The 26992-nt window shown below is 38.0% G+C and overlaps 1 protein-coding gene across 1 annotated transcript in view; it reads right to left on the bottom strand.

The window, feature by feature from the left end:
- Positions 1-26992, bottom strand: part of PDSS2 (decaprenyl diphosphate synthase subunit 2) — a gene marked incomplete at both ends in the record, with an annotated part of 215637 nt that overhangs the window by 24494 nt on the left and 164151 nt on the right. Inside the window, 2 exons of the mRNA XM_084228118.1 lie at positions 17787-17918; positions 18845-19018. Of these exons, the coding sequence (XP_084084244.1) occupies positions 17787-17918; positions 18845-19018 (306 nt within the window). The remainder of the gene's footprint in view (positions 1-17786; positions 17919-18844; positions 19019-26992) is intronic.

The raw sequence follows: 26992 nt of genomic DNA, 5'->3' as shown, positions 1-26992 counted from the left end.
AGCAAAGAAGCAGGTTAAAAATCAACATATAAAAACTTATGTAAAAACAAGAGAAAAGAAATTAAGACAATAGTTTCATGCAGTTACTTTAAAAACAATTAAATACCTTGAAATTAAGATAACCAATGAAGTGAAGGACCTATACAACAAGAACTACAAGACATTGTCAAATGATTTAGATTGTGACATACGGAGATGGAAAGACATTTGATGCTTGTGGGTGGGGAAAATCAATATAAACAAAATGATTATTCTATTTAAAGTAATACAAAAATTTAATGCAACCCCCATCAAAATATCAATAATATTGTTCAAAAAAATTGAACAAAAAATACTGAAAATTATAGGGAACTGTAAGAAGGTCTCAAATAGTAAAAGAAATTCTGGGAAAAAAAAGGGGAGAAATGGGGGTATTGTGTTACCTGACTTTAAACTATATTATATAGCCACAGTACCGAGACCCTATGGCATTGGCATAAAAATAGATACATGAATAAATGGAACAGCACCAAGAGCCAAGAAAGAAATCCACATACATATCAATCCTTAATTTATGATGAAGCAACCATGATCATACAATGGGGAAACGAGAGCCTCTTTAATAAATGGTGCTGAGAAAGCCGCTGCCATACATAAAAGAATGAAGTGGGAGCACACTTTAATTCTGAGAATAAAAATAAATTCCAAATAGACTAGAGATTTAATATACAACCTGTAACAATAAAACACATAGAAGAAAATATCACCAGATATGTTCCAGGATATCAATAATAAAGATGTTTTTGGAGAACTGACCCTATGGCAAGAGAAATAAAAGCAAAAATAAACAATTGGGATTACTCAAAGAGTTTTTCTATAATTACCTAGAAAACATAAGTAGATTAAAAGGACATTCCTGGGCCTCCTCTGGTGGCGCAGTGGTTGAGCACTGGGCTGCAAAGGTGCCCACAGCCTCTGCAGGGCCAGTTCGATCCCCGGCCACCAGCAAGGGTCCCACATGGTGCACAGACCTCTCCTGCCACCCCTGCTGCTCCCCTCAGCAGTGTATTTCGTCAGTCTGCCTGTTCTGTTCCCCGCTCTGGTTCTGGTGAATTCTCTCACCCTCCCGCACTTCTGACTGTACCCAGTGCTGTATAAATAAATAAGTAAATCTTAAAAATAAAATAAAATAAAATAAAAGGACATCCCACTGAATGGGAGAAAATATACATTACACAACTGACAAGGTGTTAATGCCTAAGATATATAAAGAAATTATATAACTTAGGGCCTCCCTGGTGGTGCAGGGGTTCAAGTCTCAGTGCTATCAAACTATCACCAGCCACTGAGACATGAGTTTGATCCCTGGCCAGGGAGGTTACCCACATGGCACAGCAGACCTCTCCTGTTTTCACCCACTGCCCCCCTCAGCAGTGTATTTCAGTAGATCTGCCTGTTCTGCTCTCCTACTCTTGTTTCTGGTGAATCCTTTCATCCCTGCATGTTAAATTGTTCATCATTGCTTCTAATAAAGGAGATGTAGGTTAAAGCCATTGATATCATCTCACACCCATGAGAATGACACATAATAAAAATACCTCCAACAACAAGTACTGGAGAGGATGTGGAGGAAGGAACCTGACTGCACTGATGGTGAAGAGGTTAACTGATGCAGACATTTTGTGGGACCCTTGCCGGTGGCTGGGGATCGAACTGGCGCTGCAGAGGCTGCGGGCAGCCTCGCAACCCAGTGCTCAACCACTGCACCACCAGGGGAGGCCCTGATGCAGACATTTTGGAAAGTGATCTGTATTTACCCTAAAAAAAACAAAAAGAATCATGGCCTTTTCATGAAGATGGTGCCAAAAGTAAAGAAGGAAGTTACTTCCTGTCACAAAGTTGAAGCCAAACAAAAGCTTTGAAGGTAAAGAAAGGCACATCATAAGCCCTCTGGCAGCCCAAGAAAATGTAGCTCTGAAGGCAAACCAATTATCCTCAGAAGAGCACCTCCAGGAAAAACAAGCTTGACCAATGTGCCATCATCAAGTTCACCCCTGACCACCAAGTCAGGGACAAATAGAAAACAACACAAGATAGAAGACAACAAAGCACTTGTGTTCACTGTCGTCATCAAGGCCAACAAGTAGCAGATCAAACAGGCTATGAAGAAACTCTATGACACTGATCTGGTCAAGGTCAACACCCTGATCAGACCTGATGGAGAGAGGTATGTGTTTGAATAGTTGCTGAATATGATGCTTTGGATGTTGCCAACAAAATTGGGATCATATAAACTGAGTCCAGCTGGCTAATTCACTATATAAAATTTTTCATAATTAAAAAAAAGCTCAATAAACTATTAATGGAAATACCTATGACCCAGCAATCCCAATTTTAGGCATCTCTCCAAAGAACATGAAAACATCAACTCAAAAAACTACACACTTTACAATGTTTATGCAGCATTATATACATTAGCTAGGACATGGAAGCAATTAAATGCCCATCAATGGACAACTGGATCAGGAAGACATGGTACATCCACACCATAGAATGCAATTCATCTAAGGAAAGATGAAATGTTGCCATTTATAGCAAATGGAGGGAGTTCAAGGGAATTATGGGTAGTAAAGTCAGCATGACAAAGACAAATACTGGCCATTGACATACATAGCAGGCAATTTGACAAAGCAAAATACTTAGAGAAATTAGCAGACATTAATAAATGAAGTGAGGTTTCTGAGGCTAGGGGTGGGGTAGGAAGAAAGGGTCAAAGGGGATATAAGGGCTACTGGTGGGGAAAAATAAAATAAATATCACTAGGATTGACCAATTTTTAAAAATGGAAGAAAAATGTATTTATTACAAAAAAAAATAAGAGGTCCTCAATCTGCTCTTTAAAATTTTTTTTAGGGATCCAGAATTTTCAATATACTAAGAAGACTTTGAACTTAGTCCTGAGATGCATGAGACCAATAGAAATATAAGTCAGTTCTTGCAGAAATTTATTTATAAATAGAGAGGTTTACTTACTTATAAATAAGTAAAGAAGACTTACTCCTTTCTTTACACAGATGTTTTATATTTACTTGGTTGCCTGCTTGTGAACATCTTTCCCCAAAACAAAGTAGATTTATCTACACTGAAATCCCTCTCCTCTCACTGTAAATTCTACAGGAGTGGTAGGGAGTCCTTGAGCGTGTCTGTATAGTGCTCTCATGACCTAGCTACTCACTTTGATATTGTGTAAATATAAACTGGCCTTGATCCTATGAATAATCCATGGCTTGTGACCAAAATTTCAGCAGCAGCGTTTCATAATATGCTTGGTCTTTAAGTTCTCTACCTCCCTGCTGTCACTTGAATTCATTTTAGGTTAGGAGATATGTGACATTGACGCTGATCCTATGGTCACAAGTTTTCCACCTTTTCAATTGTTCACCCTTTCCTTATCTCTTGCTGATTAGTGCAGACTGCTCAGGCACAGCACTTTTCAAATGACACAGGAACCAACTGGGAGCCCTACAGAATTTCCTACTGTTAAACAACTCATTCCCAAAACACACTACTTTCCTCACTATCAATTTTTTCCCCATTCTAACCAGCTCTTCTTCATTACAGCTCTTGCAATATTCTCATTTTCAGTGCTTAACACAAAGGATATGTTGAAAGTGGTATTTGTTCAACGTCAAGAAGCTGAGCTTTTGTATCTGGAGATTGGAAGGTGAAATGTGGAGAAGCTAAATAATTTACCATGACTTACGGTGGCTTTCTCTTTTGGAGGTAGCGAGCCATCTCTCAGTTTGTCTCATTAAAACAAACAAACAGACCTCAGCAGCAGTTTCTTCAGATAGGGAGAGTGAATATGTGGTTTGCAGGTAAGGACATCTCAGCAGTCCATGCATTTTTTTTCTAAAACCACTTTTTCCATCATACTTTGTAAACTTACCATCTAGAGAATTTTATGATTTTGAAGTACTTAGGCTTAATCAATTAGAAGCTATTTCAAACCGCAAGCTCTCTCACTTTATTTTGTATTCTTAGTTTGGCCACTGTTGCGGACAGGACAGCCGATGAAGTTCTGTGCCATTAACGAAGATTCAGTCTAAATGAATTTGCAGTTGGGGGACGCTGGGGAGAGTGCCATCCAGAGCAGCTCTGCCTTTCACTCTTCCAAACCAAGCTTTTATTAAAGATATGAACAAAGGAACAAGAAAATAGCACAAATCGTGTTTTTGCTTATACAGATTAATAAGTTTCTGCTGAAAACAAGTTTTCCTGGTTAGTAAGGAACATGAGCAGAAGCCAGCACGTCCTCAGAGAACAGGAGTCAATTCTGGGAAGAAGTTCTGTTTGCAGAACTTCTAACGTCCTGGAACTCCATATGCAGAGTAAACAAGTACTCTCCAAAACTCCAGCTCCCCTTAGGGTAGCAAGCTCCCAACAGGCCTGTCACTCAGCAGAGAGACATTTTGTTGCGGATGATGAAAGAGAAACACCAAGTATGCATGTAATCCATATCTGTTCAACATCAGCTCTTAGATGTTTTTAAAGCTGAGAGATTAGATGACTACATAAAATGACAGCATCATTATCACAGCCATTACAACCTGAACTGACTATAACTATTGATATGTTGCTTACCTGTCTTTTTTTATTTATCACAACAAACATTCTCGTTCTGTGGAAGCATTTTATCCTTGACTGCTTCAGCTTGCACATAAAAGTATCATTTACTTTATAAAATACTGTAAATATTTAAATCTTTAAATATATATTTTCAGCAGCTAAGTGGATTAATAGCTCATATGTCATACAGACACCTGAGAGTACGCATTCAGAAATACATTTTCTTTTTCATAAAAAGCTTTTGGAGCTCATAAAAATATAGCAATTGAGAAAACAAACAGAAATGATTTAATCGCCTATATAAATAATATCCCTCATTAAATATTACCTATTTTATTTCTTTTTTTGTAAAATAGTTAATTTGGGAGGGACCACAGGCTCTGTTTCACCAGATGGTTGCTCACTCACACAATCCACTGAGCACCTACCATGAGCTTACCCATGGATAGAACAGAGAGAAATCTCTGTCCTGCAGGAATTTATGCTCTAGGTGGTGGCAGAGTCTTGTTAGGTAGGCTTCACATACAGTTCTGTGGAATGAAAGCTCCATGAAGGCAGGGAATTTTTTTCTCCTGCTCACAACCATATCACATATCTAGATCAGTATGAAGTACTGACATCAGTAATATCTGATGAGTGACAAAATAGATGCATGAAAGCTTTTTCTTTTTATATGTTGGTTATATATTACCTATTCAGGAGGCTTCCAAGCAAGATTTATTTTACTCCTAGTTCTGGAAAAACGGGGTATTTAGATTCAGAGTCAGTATGTAGTTAATGTGGAGCCATTAAGTGGTACCTTCCAAATAATCTTTCCCCATACTGAACCACCATATTTTCACTGTATTATCCACCATGATTTATAAGTAGACTAAGGAAGGGACTCTACAGAAATTAAATTCAAATAATTGGTGAAAATCAAACAAAAATAGGATAGAACAGAGAAGAAAAGAATGACCTAGTAGCCAGATGCAGTGGTTTGGTATAACTAAGGGCTTCAATGCTGACAGCAGTGTACTGAAGTGAAAAGATCCAGGAATGGTAATCAGGAGCACTCAGGAGATGTCAAATGCACACTTCCAAGCCTCAGGTGTTAACTGGGTCTTGTCTATGGAAGAAAGCAAGTGACCCAAAATCTTAATTGTGACCACTCCAAGAGGCAATGTGACCTCCTGGGAAGGTGGTTATGCCGGGAGCCAGACAATATGGTTTCTAGCCCACAATAGGCTAAGTACATCAAATATATTTTTAAATATCTTTTTACTGGAGTAGCACTTCTCAGATGTGGATTTTTTAAAAAAAATTTTATTATGTGGACCTTCATTTTCTTATCTGTAAAATAAGACTACACTGGATCAGACATTCTAAATGCTGTACTGGTAGTAAATACAGATCCTCAACCGCCGAGCCCTGAGATGCCAATCACTGTCTGTGTCTAATGTTCTTTTAAATTTGTGTTTCCATATGCATCAGTGTTTACTTCAAAGGCTAAAAGAGAACAACTATATAAACTCCGATGTCTCAAGGAGAATGAAGTGCTGTAACTTTCCCCCATTTTTCTGACATCTGCCACTTATCATGTACATTTCCAGTGAAGCAAGATATTATTAAAATAACTTTCTCACTGGGGCCCAAAATAGGCTGATATGAAATAAGTGCAGACTATATTTCAACAGCCAGCGTCCTGAACCTCTTCCTGCCACAATGTTCATCTCCAGAAGCCACTGTAAATTCTACCGTACATGCCAATTCCCTAAGGGCTTCATTACTAGGGTCTTTAAAAGGCATTCACTCATCTTTTTCGCCTCCTATAGGTATGCTTCTTGTCAATCCGGGTCATGAGAAAAGAAAGTAATTTCTCCCAGTCTTTAGCTGTTCACAGACAATGTGTGGTTTTAAACTTGTTTTATCTTTTAAAGAATGTGAAAATAGACAAGATAGTGTGCCAGTGCTCATGACACTGCAGGCCTCCTCAGACAGCTACAGTGAACACTGTAAAACAATATTCTGTACAAAAGAAAAAAAAAAAAAAGGCCAGCACTCTGATTGAGAGGATGTACAGAGGGATTAATTCCAAAGGTTTATATACCAGTCTCTGCAGACCAAAGGCAGATAGATTCCCTGTTGGTAAGTAATGGATGTACAATGTGGTCTTTTACTTTAAGAAACAAATGCTTTTTTATAAGTCAGGTAACAAAGAAGGATTGGATGACATAAATGAACTGTTTCCAATTTCCAACTACTGTTATCTGAACCTGAAAGCTGGATATGGGAAAACCTTTTTCTAAAAGCAGAAAACTAATATTCCACAGCAGGGAGTTCAGAAATTGCTAGAGACTGATCATCTCTACTTATCATGTTATTCTTCCCAAATGTTACCAGCCATATTTTAGAACACCACTCATTTTTTTTAAGATTCATTTTTTAAATCTTCAAGGAAAACTACCTTTCCCCTCAAACTTTTTAGTCGATAGAATATAATGAACACCCATTTGTCCTCCACCGAGATTAACCAATTGCTAATATTTTGCCATCTTGCTTTCTCGCTAGATAACCACTTGCTGACTATGTGGTAGTAAGTTATAGGCACCGTGAGGACTTATCTCTAAAGAGTTCAACATTTACCTCCTAAGAACAAGCATTCTTTAGAGCTGTTTTTAATCCCAATTCAAGATTAAAAACTATACATTCCCTTTGGATGTCAGAGTTTTTTAAACTCTTCTAATCTATAATAATCCCCACAATACTATCTATCTTTCTTTCACAATATTGGCATTTTTTAAGAGTCCAGGTCAGGTGTCCCTTATTCCAAATTTGTCTGCTTGCCTTCTTATGATTAGATTCAGGTTAAAATATTACTGGCAAGCTAACTATATAAAAGATGCTGTATTTTTCCCTATAACATCAGGAGCCACACAATATCCATCGGTGTCATTATTGGTGAAACTAAACTTGCTCATCCCTTTCCTTTGTGTTAAGCTCTCTGTAGTTTCTTTGAATTCTTGTGAGTATCCGGTTCCCTACTTACCATCCATGCTGGTGTTTTAACCTTCCATCCACTAATGATTCTTGTTTGAATAAAATAGTACATTTAGTGACTGCAAAAATAATGACATTTTAAGGGTATTTTGCCTTGGTACTAGCAGAAATAACATTGATTCCTTTAGAGAAAACAGGTTTTATGGAAAATAAGCTCTGTGCATTTGCACTTGTATTAAGAAGTTAGGCTAAGTTTATATATAAAAGGAAGTTTGCTGAGGACTCATCCCAGAATGGTTTGGGTATAGTATATGAGGATTTTTGAAGGTCACAAATCACAAATACTACATATGCTATCCCCTAAAGTGAATTAGCCTGCTAAGCTTTGGTTTGGTAGGAGAAGCAGGCCTTATATTGCTGGGTCTTCAGTTTCAGAGCTGGAAAGGTATTGGAATATAAAGGGACAGGGCATGCCATTTCTTTGCTATCTTGACCATTTCTGCCTACTGATGAGAGCTCCAGAAGCATCTACAAGGCAGTCACCACTACTCAGAGAGGAACTACTTGAATTCCTGACTTCACCATCCCTTTTACCTGGGAAAGCTAGGTATCCTTTATGTAGTCGGCTTGCCAGTAATATTTTAACCTAGATCGAATCATGAGAAGGCAAGTTTGACTGTCTATGGAATTAGTTTACTTGGATTCCTTTGGGTTCACTGGGAAAAGAGGAAGAAAGTCTTTTTTTAAAATTGAGGTAAAATTCACATAACATAAAATTCATCATTTTCACCATTTTAAAGTGACTTTTAGTACATTCACAGTGTACTAAATTAGCATCATTAGTGCTAGAACATTTTTGTCACATGGTAACATATATCAAACTCGCTCCTTTTTATGACCAGATAATGTTCCATTGTGCAGACATACCATATTTTGTTTATCCATTATCATTTAATGGACATTGGTTTGTTTCTACTTTTGGCTGTTGCAACTATAGCTGATTTGAACATTCATGCACATGTTTTTGTTTGAACCAAAGTCCTTAAGTAGTCATTATGTACCATTACAGAACCTTGTGCTGCCCCATGTTTTTCACATTCACTCCAACTTATAATGCTTTTTTCCTCTGAATACACTGCATGCTGACCCAGGTGCATCCACTTTTTTTTTTTTTTCTCCCATGGCTTTCTCTGCCCCTCTCTGCTGTGAAGATCTTCTTCAAGGACTATCTCAGATACCACTACTTCATAAACCTTTTCTTGACTTTTTAGATGAAATACAAACTCTCTTTCGTCTGAGCACCCCAAATGGCATCAATTACATTATTTTTTATATTTGTGTTTCCCTCATCATCTCTTAATGAGATGACTGACAACTTTTAGGCAATTTGCTTGCTGCTTGATCACCTTAATCAAATATTTTGTTTCCTTAAGTGCAACAGAACATCTTAACAAACATTTTGCTTTAGGAGGTAACTAGAGTCAGTTCATACTCTTAATGGTCTCGTATGCAACTTTTGTTAAATGCCCACACTGTAACCCTTCATGGTAAAAGACATTTTCAATATTATTCCTTTTAGGATCCTGTTAACACTGTTGGTGGGAATGTAAACTGGTCCAGCACTTTGGAAAGCAATGTGGAGGATCAAAAGACTAAATATGGATATGACATATGATACAGCAATTCCACTCCTAGGCATCCACCCAAAGAACACAAAAGCACTAATTTGAAAGGAAACCTGCACTCCTGTGTTTACTGAAATACTATTTGCAATAGCTAAGATGTAGAAACAACCTAAATGCTGAAGAACAGATGACTGCATCAAGAAGATGTGATATATATACACAATGGAATATTATACTGTGATAAAAAAGATAAACTCATGCCATTTGTGGCAACATAATAGAGCTGGAAAGGATTATGCTAAGTGAAATAAGCCAGAAGGAAAAAAATAAATACCAGATAGTGTCATATTTATGTGAAATATAGAGAAACCAAAGAGAGGGTCAAACAAAGACAAACTTTAAAACCAATCCTTGAAAAGTGACCAAAGATCTGAGGCATCAAAGAGAGGATAGGGAGAGGAAGGAAGATGAGGAGGAATGAGAATGGGGAGAGTGAGGCAGAGCATAATGGACTATGGAGGATGACTATGGATGCTTTGGAGGTGGGAGAGTGGCAACGGCCATACCTAAAGGGAGAAATCTTCTATTGTCAAAATATTAACAAACCCATTAATTAAAAAAAAATATTTCTTAGGCCTTCCTACCGCTCAGGGGTTAAAGTCTTAGTGTTATCAAGCTATTGACAGTCACTGTAACATGAATCTGATCCCAGGCCAGGGAGCTAACCCACATGGCGCAGCAGACCTCTCCTGTCTCGCCCGCTGCTCCCCTCGGCAGTGTATTTCAGTCAATCTGCCTGTTCTGCTCCCTACTCTGTCTCTGGTGAATCTTCTCACCCCCACACCCCCCCCCCCACATACCTCTGGCCTATATCCCAGTTCTTGTATGCATAAATAAATAAAAATATTTTAAAATTATTTATTTTGAAAAAGTTCAAAATAACTTTAAGAATTAAAAGAATGGCATTAATGAGGTCTCTCTGAATGTGAATTTTTGCTTTTGTTTAAGAATGTACATATGTTGGGCCTCCCTGGTGGTGCAAGGGGTTGAGACGCAACCTATGAAGCTAACTGCAGCTACTGCAGCATGAGTTTGATCTCCTGGCCGGCCAGGGGCCAACCCACATGGCACAGCAGACTTCTCCTGACTCATCCGCTGCTCTCCTCAGCAGTGTATTTCAGTCAATCTGCCTGTTCTTTCCCCCATTCTGTCTCTGGTGAATCCTCTCACCCCCGCCCCACATCCCGCACCTCTGGCCTGTGCCCCAGCTCTTGTATGCATAAAAATAAAATAAATCTTAAAAAAAAAAGAATATACATGTGTTCTGTTCATGCACACCAGATTTACCTAGCAACCTCTGTTTACTTTTTGGATGAGGTAAAAGTAGAGTATCTGGGGACAGGTGAGTTATAGCTTAGAATCAGTTACATGCAGTTCACTTAAGGTATTTTATGGCTGGCTATGACTGTCAGAATGTCACAAGTCTAAGTGACATTCCAATACTTTCAGAAATAGCCACGAAAATATAATCATAATTCTTATTTCTTCAAGTGACTTATAATGGCAACAGAAAATAAGAAAGACCGTTATAAAAAAAGCTTGCTGACCTGTAACAGCCCCTGGCCTGTGAAAGAGTCAGAGCTCTGTGGTTCTCTGAAGGATTCTACTTTCTTTTATTAGGAATCAAAATAATTAAGTAATGATGTTAGCTACTAAGGTAAATTACCCACTCACTATCACTATTTTAACCTGATCATTATGTTTCAACAAGTTTAAATTTTAAATTAATGTAGGCATTTGTAGAATTTTGTGTGGAGATGGTTTCAACAAATGTTTTTCAGCTATTTCAGGTCTGCTCTGGTGCTCTTATATGCCTCTTGTGAGAGGGTATGGTGTGTGTGTGCCTACAGGTGTGGTGGAAGGGGGCATCTACTCTTTTTTGTGGAGGGAGAGGAAAAGTTGGAAAGGAGGTAACAGGGCCTGATATGAAGTACTCTTTTTCCTAGTTTCACAATGATAATGAACAGGCACCAAAGGTATGTGATCTCCTCCTCCCTTCTTGTGTAGTCATTAATTCTCACTCTCTCCAAGTGGGAAATCAAAAGGATAGCTGGAATTCAAAAGCAGACCATGGAAGTAATTTTACATAAATCATAGGTGACTTCCATCATTGAGAACAAGACTTTTCTATTTCTCTGTGTCAAAACTAGTATTAAGCTTCTAATATTTTTCTTATAATGCAGTTCTTGCTTAAGAGACACGTTTCTTAGATTTATTTGAGAGCTGAAAGAGCTCTTAGAAATAATCTAGTCAATGCTATCATTTTACAGAAAATAGTAATAAGGATATGAAAGAATGTGATTAAGGCTTGTACATTTGTGAGCAGCATCCAAACTGGAAGGCAGGCCTTCCAAATCCTGTTCCTCTATGATTCTTTCCATTAACAAAACAGGTCTATCATCAAACAGCCTCAGCCTGCAAAGACCAGCCCACACATACTTTTGACAATATTAGCTGGATGACTACTCCAGGTAAATCACTATGCCAGGTACTATGCTTACTTCAAAGGTGAATTTACCATTTGCTTAAGGATCTTGCAATAAAATTCAAAACCCAAGGAAAGAAAGGATTGCAAAAATGCAGAGGTGGTAAAAAGTAAAAACAACTAGAAAGAGAGCATGGAACTAATTCTATGGCTAACAAACACACCTCCTTGAATTTTGGTATAGGCTGTCCTTCTCAGGTTTGGTGCAAATTGTGTCCTCTATCTCTGAGGGTGTTCACTGAATAGAATCATTTTCTTATAGTTTTATATAACCATGTATACTACAATGTAGAAGATTAAAATAAATTCATGTAAAGAGTCTTTAATTTGGAGAATGTTGCCACCTTATAGCAGAAATTAACTTTTTATTTGCCTCAGGTGAATATATTTTCACTTCATCAGTGATCAGGTTCAAGACTCAGACATGCAGATGTAAGAAGGGCCTGTGTGCCCAGCAGCCTGGTAGGACCCTGAGGTGGGCAATAAGCTGCCAGTCTTTTCTGAAGGATGAGGATTTAGAGATCACAGGGACCTAGGCTGGAGGGCAGGCCATCACCTGCTCACTGATATCATCTTGGCAGGGATTATTGATCTCTAGACAAGAGCTAATTGATTTACTTGAGTTACTACATAGGATCTAGGCTATTTGGAAAGGCTATCCCTAACTCAAGTTGGGGATAATTTTTGGGAATACTTTACCAATTGTTTAGGAAATCCTAGACTGCTCATCTTGTCTACATTTACAACTCAAAGCTTGCAAAGGAACTAAGAGTTAAATATGTCTCTTTTCTGTGAAGCATCTTTAAAATTCATATCCATGCTACTCTTATATGTAAGATGTATACATGAGAATAGTCAAGGGAGAGTTGGTAGCTTTCATTTAACACATTTAGCTGGATCTTTTCAAGCAAAATGTAAATCTGCAATGTATTCCAATGTAACCCAATTAGAGTTATAACACCATCTGTATATATATTTTCGATTCAGCTGTCAAAAAACACACAAATATATGCCAGTAATACAATATTCAATAGTTGTGTGATATTTATTGTACTATACTTCATTAACCTTTCTATATTCTTTAAATAAAATTTTATTGATTTACCAGAGATTTACAATTCTTCCATTTTAAAATGGACCAATTTTCATCTTCCTTTTAGAATTAGTACATATTTGAATTTGTCTTTGTCCAAGACTGGTATTTTTCTTTGATAGAGTCATAGAAATGTAAATACTGAAGTACATAAATCTTTAAATGTTTCTAGATAAAATATATATGTAGTATTTAAAAATTAAAGTAATACAGGACTTCTTTGTTCTTTTTAAACGTAAATTTTGTAATTGACCCTTTAAAAAAAATTTATACATACAAGAACCAAGGTGTAGGCCAGAGGTGTGGGGGTAGGGGTAAGAGGATTCACCAGAGACAGAGTGGGGAGTAGAACAGGCAGATCTACTGAAATACACTGCTGAGGGGAGCAGTGGGTGAAACAGGAGAGGTCTGCTGTGCCATGTGGGTTAGGTCGTGCTGCAATGGCTGTTGATAGCTTCATAGTGCTGAGACTAACTCCTTGTGACACCAGGGAGGCCCCGGATCGCTCCTTTTTTAAGGAGACTAAATAAACTTATTCTTTTTTTTTTAAAGATTTATTTATTTATACAAGAACCGGGGTACAGGTCAGATGTGTGGGAGGGTGAGAGGATTCACCAGAGACGGAGCGGGGAACAGAACAGACAGACTGATGAAATACACTGCTGAGGAGAGGAGTGGGTGAGACAGTAGAGGTCTGCTGTCCCATGTGGGTTTCTCCCTGGCTGGCTGGGATCAAACCCACGCTGCAGAGGCTATGGACAGCTTCACAGTGCGGCTAAAGCTGCTGGGTACACAGGATGATGTGGCATGGTAATGGGACACACTGCCACACTTGAGGTATTTGGACCTGGCTGGCAAAGCACAGCAGGTCCATCAGGCCACCTTGCAGCTGTTGTTCTTCAGCTTGGTGGCAAAGACAGCCCCTTACTGAAAGTTCAGTTTCTGATGCCAGTCAACACCATTACAATAACTAGAATCCCACTCACAGAGGATTTTGATGTTGATAAAGGACACTTCTCCACTGGCTCCAGTTATGAAGCTGTCATGTTCACAATGGATACTAAGGTCAATGTTATCTCCAAGCTTCTACTGTAATAGTAGTATGCACCAGAGGTGACTTCATTCTTATCCATGTTCTCCTCTACCAACAGGTTTGGGCTGGGGAAATTGTACTTTTCCTTCCCATTCTCAAGCACTGCAGGAGAAGTTGTAGTTGTTGTAGTTTGCTTCCATGGACATGATATGGGGTGAGTTGAAAGAATTACTTTCATCTTGAGGAAGCTTGTTGGCTGACTCACTCTTTGTCAGGAGGTCAATATCAGAGTTGTCTCTCTTGTCAAACAAAAGCTCGGACCCAACATTCTGGACCATATTGTTTCAGGAATACACAGAGCCGTTACTGTTCATCAGTGTGGCTAGAATTACATCAGTAGCAAACACATTTCTCTGAGTTTCTGTCAGCGTTCAGATGTCATGGTTGTTGTTGGTGACAGAATGGAAGATGCTCCACAGTGGTTTCTCATGTCTCACGATAATGTAGTCAAAAGCTTTATCATAATAATCTAGGGTCCCACCACACTCCATATCCTGTGACTCTGATACTTTCAAGTAGTACAACTTCGAAAACTTAGGAAAGCCTATTTCCTGTCTCACCTCCTAGTTACTATGAGTCTCAGGGTTTCTGTGATTTTTTTGGTACCGTTTTTGCCTCACTCCAAATTATTTCTGGAATTTTTCTGTAGTTGTGAGTTCTCTTTCTTTCTACTTGTCACTCTTTGGCAAGGTCTGCAGGGTGAATTACAACATGATCCCTTGATCTGTGTCTCTGCGGACATTCTCTATTCAAACTGCATCCAGTTTTGCCATAGGCAGTCTTCTGTGTGTTATGTCCACCAATTAGAAAATAGTTTCATTCTCCTCATGGCAATAATCCACACTGAGAGTAGTACTTGTCTGAGTACTTCTTATTTTGATATGTGGCACCTGTCTAGTCTGCTGCCTTTGCTAGTCAAACCTCCTTTGCTGAATGACTGGTTGGGCACATCCTGAAGCTGCTCGGGAACTGCAAAGGGACCCCAGCCTGATAGGTTATCAATGTCACAGACTGGTATTTTCTATCACATGCAATGGCCTTGGTTGACCAAGAGGTGGCAGACAGTCTGGACTGAAGACCTCACCATTAGCTGCTCCTCTGAGGAAACACACTTCCTCAAACACACTTTTCCCTATTGGGTTGAAATTGATATTTACATTTTTATGCTATATAAGTATTATTCTTTAAGTAATATAGAGTGTGATTAATTTATGTTTTTATGTTTTTGATTATAGATAATAATGACCTCACTTTGCTCCGTGTGTTTAGTGTGGCTGTATAAGAATCAGATCCCAGAATTCTTTAACACTCTTCCCACTTCCCACTGATAAGTAAAGTCTACAGTCCCTCCTCTTGATTTTGGTGGGACCATAGACCTCATTTTTCAGATTTCTGTGACTACTTTTTTTTTTTAATTATTTTTTTAAAAAGATTTATTTATTTATTTATACAAGCACTGGGTACAGTCAGAAGCGCGGGAGGGTGAGAGAATTCACCAGAGCCAGAGCGGGGAGCAGAGCAGGCAGAAGGACCGAAGTACACTGCTGAGGGGAGCGGTGGGCGGCAGGAGAGGTCTGCGCGCTATGTGGGATCCTCCTCCGGTGGCTGGGGAGCAACCGGGTATTGAACTGGCATTGCAGAAGCTGCAGGCAGCTTTGCAACCCAGCACTCAACCGCTGTGCCACCAGGGAGGTCCTTCTGTGTCTACTTTTATAAGAAATCATGACATGCAAGTGATAGAGAAATGACTTCTGAGGATGGTCATAAAAGAAGATGCAGCCTCTGTCTTGTTCACTGGTACACATGTGTTTGGAGTTCTGAGCCAGCAAGTAAAAAGTCTGATTATGCTGAAGCTGTCATGCTGTGAGGAAGCCAAATTCAGTGTAGAAGTCACATATGAACACTCAGGTTCATCAGCAGGCTGGTCTTCTAGATATCCCAGTCCAGGTACCAGGTGTAAGTGAAGGAGTATGCAGATGATTCCAATATTCAGCATCGTTAAGTAACCTCCAGACTCTGGATCTTTCCAGTTGGATGCCTCAGTCATCCCTCTGCGCACTGTTCAAATTCCTGATCCACAAAGTCCTTCACACATATACACACAAGGTTTATTTTAAGAGCTAAGGTTTGGGGTAATTTACTATGCAGCAGTAGTTACTGGGACACTTAGTTTTTTATGTTCCTATCATTAATTTGTCCCTAAATTTTCAATATGGTCAAGTACATCAGCGCCATCTTTTTTCTTTGAAATATTTTTCCTAGAAAGCTCAATCATCTAGATCAAAAAATTCTGCTTTCATGTTTTTATACTTTATTATTCTGATTTCTTATTCTTGGACTCACTATCTCTCTCTATATGTATATAAATATGTATATATGTATCTCACCTGTTCTTATCTCATGAATTTACTGTCTTATCTCAATGAGGATATTGATTATAGTGCTTTTTTTTTTTAACAGAGGCATGTTTTATTTATTTATTTGTTTGTTTGTTTGTTTTTATTTATACATGCACTGGGTACAGTCAGAAGTGTGGGAGGGTGAGAGAATTCACCAGAGCCAGAGCGGGGAGCAGAGCAGGCAGAAGGACCGAAGTACACTGCTGAGGGGAGCAGCGGGCGGCAGGAGAGGTCTGCGTGCCACGTGGGACCCTCCTCCGGTGGCCGGGGAGCAGCCGGGGATCGAACCAGCGCCACAGAGGCCGCGGGCAGCTTCGCAACCCAGCGCTCAACCGCTGCACCACCGGGGAGGCCCTGATTATAGTGCTTTTGAAATGTCTTTCTTTCTAGTCAGTTTGCTTTTGACTCATCCTTTCACAGTAGAGGCTTTTCCCACATGCCTAGCAGTCCTCTATTACCTATTCTACTTCAGTTGGATGGGCTGCGGCTTGTCAGCTGGTGGGCTTCATTGCAGGAGGGCTGGTCAGGGATATGGCACGTTTACTGAGGGAGTACCAAACATTCACATCTGCAGGTCTTTTCTCCCGAGTTTCAGTTTCTCCAGAAAGGGATCCTCTTTCTGGAAGATTTTAAGCTGTCTGCTAGTATCTTGGAAGTCCACAGGGAAGAGCACCAGGAAAGGGAAAATACTCTCTTTCGAATGCAGATATCTCCCAGGTTTTCTCAGCTTTAACTATGGCCACTACCCATCTTCAGTTGTGCCCGGCTCCCCATGTGCACAGTCTCAGGTTAATCCAGTCAGTCAGAAACCATGGAGTTAAATAAAGTCCACGAAGTTTTGGATAAAAGGACAAGAACTTTTTGATTAAAAGAAAACCAAGAAAATTCCATTTCATTTTCCTCACCTTCCTCCTACAACCTCCCCCCAAATAGGAAACTTATCTAGTTCAAAATCTTTTATCCCTCCCACTTCACCATGTTTTTTTTCTTTGATAATGCCTCAGAATTTGAGTATTCAGGGTCCAAGTTTGTTTTAAAATAACTCAATGAGTCGACAGACGGAGCTCCTGGAATTCTGCAGCGTGTGCTAGAGTCTACAGATGGGAAATTACTGTCAGTTAAAGGGTGGTGCTATTACCATAGCCCAATTTTTGAGAGCCTTTAGAGAAAAAAAAATCATCTGAGTTAATTAACATTCACCACAGGCACTAATTTTCTGTTGCAGTATTCTAAGTACTCAGATAATACAAAAACATAGTATTGATGTCTCTAACTTTTATCTAATATCTCTCTAAAATTATAAAGTAAGAATTGCACCTGTATGTGGGTATGCTCTTTATATGGCAGATCCGTAGTCTCAGATCTTCATGAATTATGAAGTCATGAATTATGTTCTAAAATCTACATAGTATTGGTCCCTAAAATACAAATAATTTCATTTTACCTCTTTGATTTGCTTAATCCAGATATCTCTTCCAAGAAATTCCTGATGTAAGACTACAGGAGCTGAGTTTAGACTAAAAGTCATGGAGTCACTGGTCTTTTCTTTAATAAAAGGCTGGAGATCAGAATTTATCTAGAGGGAGTAATCAAAAGAATTGAATCAGTAAAATGCATGTACAGTTGTATGCTGTATCATTCAGAAAGCACTAATTAATACAGTACAAAATGAAGTTTAAGGAATGTAATTTTTAGATGCACTTCAGTAACCAAAAGAACAGTCCATGTGATAACAATAATCTTTAATATCATTTAAAATAATTTTTCCCTAACACATTCCTTTTTTTAATTTGGCAGCAGCCTTTATTTTCTTTTTAAATTCAAGATAAGGATCTAAAAAAAGATTTAACAGATATAATTGCTTAATAAACTAATCCATGATTTAATAAATATGTAAAAAAATCATCTGGAGATATATATATGTGCATATATTTCCCTTGCTCTTATGAGCTATTTAACTAACATCTAAGATACATGTGCATATATATGTATATATTTTAAAAATTACATATACATAGAAGCAAAAAATATACTTTCAGGACATTTTATATTGCATTGTGTGCATTCAAAAGAATCAGTTATTAGAATTAAAGCTTTCAATTTTAATCAGTATATTTGTAAATGTCATTAATTTCCCACAATTTGTTTTACATGAAGAACTAAGAGAACTGTAACAAAAATGAAAATATCGTTCCATTTTGTGAAGCGCAGTATTACATGCTATTCAATAACTTGCAAAGTTTTTTCAAGGATCTTTTCAGGTGGTAAGAAAAGACAAACATCACAAATATAGTTTAAGTAAGCTGTAACTTTCTATCAAAATGACATGTACTAACCAATCATACTGTTTATATTACATAACAATTAACATCTATGACAGATTTTAAGCACACAATGAACATTTTTTTAAGATATAAAAGCAGCTTATTAAATGGCAAAAGGTTTCTTGTGTATCACTTTAGTTATTTAAGTACTGGAAAAAGAGAAAAGATATGCAAATACCTTATGACTCAAGGCCATGTGCTTCCCATACTGAAATGCCATATCCTGAACCTCAGCATCATGCTTTGCTAATTCCATTGCAGCTTGGCAGCTCTTTGCTAATAAGGCTCCATGGGAGAGAAAAGTCTGCTCCTTCCAAGTCGATATTCCAATATCATCTGTGATATAATCATCCTAAAAAATGCAACAAAAGCCAAGATAAAAAAAGGCTTTAGGAGAAATTTAATTGTTTTTATTTTTGAAGAGTAAAAAGTTAAGAGATGAACTACTCAGGGCCTCCCTGGTGGTGCAAGGGGTTGAGATGCAACCTATGAAGCTAACTGCAGCCACAGTGGCATGAGTTTGATCTCCCAGCCTGCCAGGGGGCAACCCACATGGCACAGCAGACCTCTTCTGTCGCACCCGCTGCTCCCCTCAGCAGTATATTTCAGTCAGTCTGCCTGTTCTGTTCTCCACTCTGTCTCTGGTGAATTCTCTCAACCCCTGCATCTCTGGCCTGTACCCCAGCTCTTGTATGCATAAATAAATAAATCTTTAAAAAAGAGAGAGATGAACTATTCAAAAATATTTACGTTATTGCCACAAGACAAAACTAAAAGCTCTACCTAAAGAACTGAGCACAGGGACTGCCTTTTTAGGATAATGGGGGAAAAAAATGAAAGACATGCTCAAGCAAAATTTATTTTGAGGTAGGGAATTTCTATTAAAATATATTCAGTTCTTGGGGCCTCCCCGGTGGCGCAGCAGTTGAGCACTAGGTTGCGAAGCTGCCCGCAGCCTCTGCACACCGGTTCGATCCGCGGCCTCCGTGTGAGGGTCCCATATGGCGCGCAGACCTCTCCTGCCGCCCACTGCTCCCCTTAGCAGTGTATTTCATCACTCTGCCTGTTCTGCTCTCTGCTCTGGTGAATTCTCTCACCCTCCCGCACTTCTGACTGTGCCCAGTCTTGTATGTATAAACAAACAAACAAACTAATTAATTAATTAATTAAAAAAATATATTCAGTTCTTGGAGAGAGCTAGTATTTCAAAACACAAGAATCCTATTGTTTTTAACTTAGGTGAAAATGTTAAGAGCATACTGAAGGCATTGCATTTTTTCTTTTTTTAAAATAAACAGTTAAACAGAAACATCATAGAGAAGATAAACTTATAATGGAGTATGATAAGATCACATTATTTATCAGTGTTTATTCCCACTGGAAGAAACAGGTGGTAAGAGAAGCTATAACTGTAGTTTATTTAACTTCACCTTTTTAAGTTATGAAAATCAATGTGGTGTCTTTATGTTATACATACCATCTATTGTCTGTGGGTGATGGCTAATATATTAGTGACCAGTGATGCTTAATGTATTAGTGACATATGTAATTTTAAATGTGCTTAGTAACTATATTAAAAAAGTAAAAAGAAACAGGTGAAATTAATCTTGACACATTTTATCTGTCCCAATAGATCCATAATATTATTTCAGCATATATTCAATACAAAATTACTAATGAGTTATTTTATGTTTTCAATACCAAGTTTTCAAAGTCAGTGTATTTTATATTTACAGCACATTTACTGGCCACATTTCAAGTACTCAATAGGTTCAAGGAGCAGCAGGTACAGGGAGTGACTGGCCTACTGGAAATTTTGCTTGAGGCAGTGAGTTCTCTGAGGACAAGAATGAAGCAAATATATAAGACAATGTTCAATTAACGGTATTTCTTTGAAATCTCCAACTAGAGTCTTTCCAGTAGGTTTAATTAACCCAAACACTTTACATCCTGTACCTACACTGTAATCCTTCTTCTACTATTATTTGCGGTCAAAATAAAAAATAATAAGAAAACTTAAACAGGGCCCATTAAAAGGCTGGCTCAATTTCAGTTCCACCTCTTTAACCACGCTGACAGGACTTTTCAGCCCACTGGTCAGATAAAATTAGCAGCTTAACTTTATTAAGCTTTTAAACAAAAAGAGAGTTCCATTTGTGGTAATATTTGCAAATAAGCGATGGAATTGTGTAATGATCAAAAAAGTCACACAGCAAAAAACAGTGCATAATGCTTTATGAAACATTAGGTATAAACAATAACATTAACTTTATAAAGCTGAGAATGCATTTTTAAATGTGCAAAGTCACAATATTCTATTAATGAAATATAGACAAAAATCATATTCTCTTCATTTATACTAAAGAGGCACTTAACAAAAATCAACTATTCTTGAGGGGTAAAACAGGAACAGATGTGTAATTCTTTAATAGGACAGGTGTGCTCACCAAAAGTTAGCAAATACTTTATGGGAAATACGTGAGCCTTCCTTTCTAGATTTATTCTAAAATCTAGAATAAGACAGAGATGCACACAACACCATTGCTATTTAATGTAATGGAAGACTGGAGAGAAAGACAAAGGTAAATGACTATTTGATAATAATATAATGAACAGACTCAACTAAGAAAACACTACAAACAAGAAAATGACTATAATAGCTATATTAACCAGAGCTTTCATACATAAGAACTAATCAGAAAATACACATAGGGCCTTTTCTCCCATTATAACTATGAGAAGAAAGATTTAAAAACTGGGGATAAACTTAGAAATGTACAAACATGTGAAATATATCTCAATATACCATCTTACACCAGTGAGAATGGCACATATTAAAAAAACTAGCAACAACAAATGCTGGCGAGGGTGTGGAGAAAAAGGAACTCTTCTGCACTGTTGGTGGGAGTGCAAACTGGTCCAACCACTATGGAGAGCTGTGTGGAGATTTCTCGACCTACTAAACATAGAGCTTCCATATGATCCAGCAATTCCACTCCTAGGTATTTACCCAAAGGACACAGAAACATCAATTCCAAAGAATACCTGCACCCCTATGTTTATAGCAGCACTATTTACAATAGCTAAGCTTTGGAAACAGCCCAAATGCCCAAAAATAGATGACTGGATCAAGAAGATGTGGTACATATATACCATGGAATATTACTCAGCATTCAAAAAAGATAAACATATGTAATATGCAGCAACATGGATGGCGCTGGAAGGGATCATGCTCAGCGAAATAAGCCAGAAAGAAAAAGAAAAATACCGGATGGTCTCACTCATAGCAGGAATCTAGAATACTTAAATAAGGGACCAGGAAAATGAATAACTGTAAGAAAGTGAAAATCAAAATCAACAAAAAACTATGAACTAGAGACAATTTTGGGGGGGTGGGTGGCGGGAGGGGAGGGATTGGGGTCAGAATGAGGGGGTTGCAATTGTATGGGGAATATAAAAATAAAATTTATTATTTAAAAAAAAAAAGAAATACATCTCAATAAAGTTGTTAAAAAATAAAAAGGTAATGAGTATATTTTACATTTCTAATTCTCAAAGGTTTAAATATAAAATGCTTAAAAAACATTTAAAAAATATACATGATTCACAAAATCAACTTTTTTATGGTTAGTAAACCATTCTTATTTATTCATAGAACATATATTTATTTAGATTCTATTGTGGGTCAGGTTCTCTGTGAAGCGATATGAAGATGAATAAACAGCCTGTCTCCTAGAGAAGTTACAATTTAGAGATGGCATATATATGTATATATGTATATGTATGCATGTGCATGTGTGTATATATATGTATGTATGTAAACAGAGGTAAATCAAGTTCTACTTCATAATAATTACTATGGGATCTCTCTCTACTATTATCAATAAGATTCAGTTTTGTTCATTATATTTTCTTATTATTAAGACATTTTATTATTTATCATTGCTACATTTAAAATTATGCAGGTAATACACATATACTGGAAAAAAAAACACACCCTAGAAAGTTCAGATAACCAAGAAACAATTAGTTTAGAAGCCCCTGAAATCTAGCAGTTAATCAGGCCAAACCAATAATCAGAAAATTTATTCTTTGAACATTAAGTTATTACCTATTGTGAACCTAATTACAAATTAAATTAAATTTCTCTATTCCTTTCCATCAGCTTGCCATGTTTTGCTACAAAGGAATAAGAGCATACTTTATTCCAAAGGAAAAGTAAATGTACAATTATAAAGAACTAAGAAACTGATTTGACAACCACATCCCAATTGGTATCTTCAGAAGTCAATACATAGAATTAGTGTGATGTAAATGAATGTAGTCAGAGAAAATGAGATTTAGATACACTTACAGCATCAATTTACACACATGCAGCTTTTACTGTAGGCTTATTACATATAAAAGAAAGATACATTCAGTGAATATTTACTTTTGATGGAATTTCCTTTTTTTTCAGCAAAGTAATATATGCCAGCACGCCTATCAAATGACTCTCAGACAGAGTATATTAATTTAAAAAACATAGGCCTCTTATTCATAGTCACATGAACTTTTTGACTGGCTCAAGTAACACAGGAAAAAATGCTATAGCTTGCAAGATGATGTTTGCCTGAGACAGTGGCACTCATGGATAGGTCAGATATAATATGCTGTTCTGTTAGTGAGTTGTCTGGGGACATGGACTTTGAATGGCTCTCTTAACGGTAGTAACACATGTGTACATATCTATTCACATGAAACCAAAGTGTATTTGTGAAGTAGTTGGTCAGGATCTCTCCAGGGCTACAGAACAAAAGCAAGCTAACTGATCCAGGAAGTTGTGAAAGTCCCAATAAGAACTTACCAAGCAAGACAAACTTCACATCATCGGAAAAGAAGGGTGTGGGAAAAGAAGGAACTGGTTACCTGTTGAGCTAAAAGTACTTTTAAAAAGCATGCAATTATTTCCTGCTTTCCTGCTTCTAACTTTAGATTCCTATTCTGAGCTATCTTTATAAATGCAGCATAAATTTAGGTTTGATCAGAGACCAGAGCTCTCTAATGCTGCATTTCACCATTGTAAATGTTTGCCTATAATTGCCCTTTTCAGTTATTTTAAGAGGCTAAACAAGAGCCAAAACAGTTTACCAGCCTTTTTTTTTTTAAAGTCAAGTTCAACAATTATTTATTTATTTATTTATTTATTTATTTATTTATTTATTTATGCAAGCACTGGGTACAGTCAGAAGCGCCAGAGGGTGAGAGAATTCACCAGAGTCAGAGTGGAGAGCAGAGCAAGCCGACTGACGAAGTACACTGCTGAGGGGAGCAGCGGGCGGCAGGAGAGATCTGCGCGCCATGTGGGACCCTCCTCCGGTGGCCGGGGAGCAGCCGGGGATCGAAACGGTGCTGCTGAGGCTGCGGGCAGCTTTGCAACCCAGCGCTCAACCGCTGCGCCACCGGGGAGGCCCAAGTTCAACAATTTTTCAATAGAGACTCTAAAGTTAGGACAAGAAGGAAGCAAAGAGGACAATGGAATCTAGTATCTCTTGGGAACTAACTATGTGAAGTTCATTTTTATATCTTTCACATTCATTATTGTATCAGCTCTCAAACACTTTAATTGTCATTCCCATTTAATTGGTATAAAGCTTTAAAGACTATTTTTTTAAAGATTTATTTATTTATGCATACAAGAGCTGGGGTACAGGCTAGAGATGCAGGGGGTGAGAGGATCCACCAGAGACAGAGTTGGGAACAGAACAGGCAGACTGAAATACGGGCGAGACAGGAGAGGTTTGCTGCGCCACGTGGGTCACCTCTCTGGCAGGGAATTGAACTCATGCTGCAGTGGCTGCGGATAGCTTCATAATGCGGCATCTTAACACTTTGTGCCACCAGGAAGGTCCCCTAAAGACTGTATTTTGACCAGGCATTCATTATGGGTCTCAGAAGTATAGCAACTATTTTGCTTATTATATAATAACATACATGCATAATACTTCATAGTTTTAAACATAGGTTGTATTTAAGAGTATATGACACATTCCATTGATGTATCAGAAAAACACTGGAGATAAGTAAGTCTTAATAATATTCATTGAAGAGATCTAAGAGTCCAAAGCAAACAAGTAACAAAATTAGAGATAGTAGGTATATGAATTTTTTCAAAAATCCTGTGGGAGGGGAAAAAACACTATCTGATAGGATGAAATACTTTGCTTTGATTTAAAATACAGTCACATGGGAGAAAGTAAAATAGGTTTCCAGAAGAAGCTGTACATTTAAGTAAAACATGGAAGAGAAATTGATAAGATTTGACAAATGTGTAAAGTCTGTCTGAAAAAATGCCTCTATACAGTAAGTAAAACTACTAAAAGTTTACTCATAAATTAGAGAAAAGGGCTTCTAGGATATAAAAAAAAAAATCAGGAATTCTTTGCTGTAGGGCCAGTCATCCCCTTTCTGCTCTTCTCACTAGAAAGTTCTTGCTGAGATATATGGCAATGACCACGCTGAAGGAGGGTCAGGGTGAGAAGGGATGAATGCTATAGAGAACCAATCCTTCAGCAGGAGGTATCCTTGGGGTGGGGGGAAGCTCTGACCAGCTAGAGGGCAGCAGAGAGTCTTCATAAGGGTTGCATAAAAGGGGCAGCAGGGAATACTGAAATCTTTCAGAGAAACACATTGGACAGCACCGAGTGGAAACTTGGCTTTTCTTGAAATGCAGTGTATGCTGGTACTTGACAAACCATATAAATGTGCAGGAGATGCAGTTTAACAGAGTTATGTATTTGCTTATTATATGCCAGGCATGGTTGATTTAAGAACTAGATGTTGCCCAGAGACAGTTAGGATTGGAGTGGCAAGAGCTAGAAGATCCCCTGAGGGGTGAAATGCTACATTCTAGCTGCGGAGGATGAGGTAAAGTGGTGGCCAGTGGGGACTGAGAGGCAAGAACAATATGAACTGCTCAAAAAGTGAAAGGCGATAACTCCCGAGTGTGGAATGACAGTCGCCCACCCAGAATCCACCCACTACTCTCTTCTTACTAACAAACCCTAATTTTGTCTAGGTATTCATGCTCTTGCCACTGACTAATTTAGGAATGGGTATATGGCCCAATTATAGGCAATGAGACATGAGGGAAATCCACCAGAAAGCGCCTAGGAAAAAGACCCGGGTAGAAATGGAAAATGTTTCTTCTGGATGTTGCTCTGTTTTGGTGAGAACATCATCCAGGACAATTACGGTCAAATTGCCACTGGCTTAGTAGTAAATAGGCCACTAGGAATCAGAGAAGAGAGACAGGGAAAACCTTTATATCATGTAGTTGCCATCTTAACTGTCCGTGATGCCTGACTACTGCAAATTGGGCTAGAAAAAAATGTTACCTTACTTTTATATCAATTTAATTGGATTTTCTGTGTTTTTTTTTTTTTGCAATTGGAAGCATTCCTTAAAATGAAAAATATTTACAGTATATGAAGACTGTACATGGCAACATTAATGATCCATTAAAATATTTAGGAAGAATTTACTTAGCATGGTATATTAGATATCTATCACTGCATAACACATTACCCCGAAACTTAACATCTTAAACACAACAAACATTGTTATCCATAGTTTTTAGAAGTCAGGAATACAGGAATGACTAGGCCAGCTGGGTCTGACTGAGGGTTTCTCATGAGGTTGAAGTCAAGTTGCTAGCTGGGGCTATCGTCACTTAAGGGGCTGGAGAATCTGCTCCCAAACTCATTTGGGTGACTGTCCACAGCAGGTGTTATTAGTTCCTTGCCACATGGTCACTCCATAGGGCTGTGCACATGACATGGCTGCTGGCTTCCCCCAGAGCAACTGCTCTAATAGAGTGAGAGAGAAAGAGCACACCCAAAAGGAAGCTTCACAATCTAACTAATCTTGGAAATGACACTATTACTTCCACTGTATGCACACAGACCAACCTAGTCCAATATGGGAAGTGATTACACAAAGAATACTACCAGATGGGGCTCACAGGTGCCATCTTGGAGGCTGGTAACCACAGACAACATTAATGATTAGAACTACTGGGCTAATAGGTCTAAATATTTAAAAGTCTCTTAAAATACTCTGCCAAGTTGTTTTATAGAGAGGTTCTTCTGATGTGTAAACTGACCAGCCAAGTTTGAGGTTGTCTTGCAACTGTGTAGGATTACTGCATTGTGAATTCAACAGGTAAAAAGTGACATCTCATTTAAATATGGGAAATTGATTAGACAATTGTATTTCCTCCATTTATTTATTTGTTAAAAAATTTACTGAGTATCTTCTATGTACAAGACTTTGTCCTGGTGCTCGT

The sequence above is a fragment of the Talpa europaea genome (genome assembly GCF_964194135.1).
Source record: "Talpa europaea genome assembly, chromosome: 2".
NCBI classification, from domain to species: Eukaryota; Metazoa; Chordata; class Mammalia; order Eulipotyphla; family Talpidae; genus Talpa; species Talpa europaea.
The sequence above is the reverse complement of the archived record's forward strand: the minus strand, read 5'-3'. Positions and strand labels throughout refer to the sequence as shown.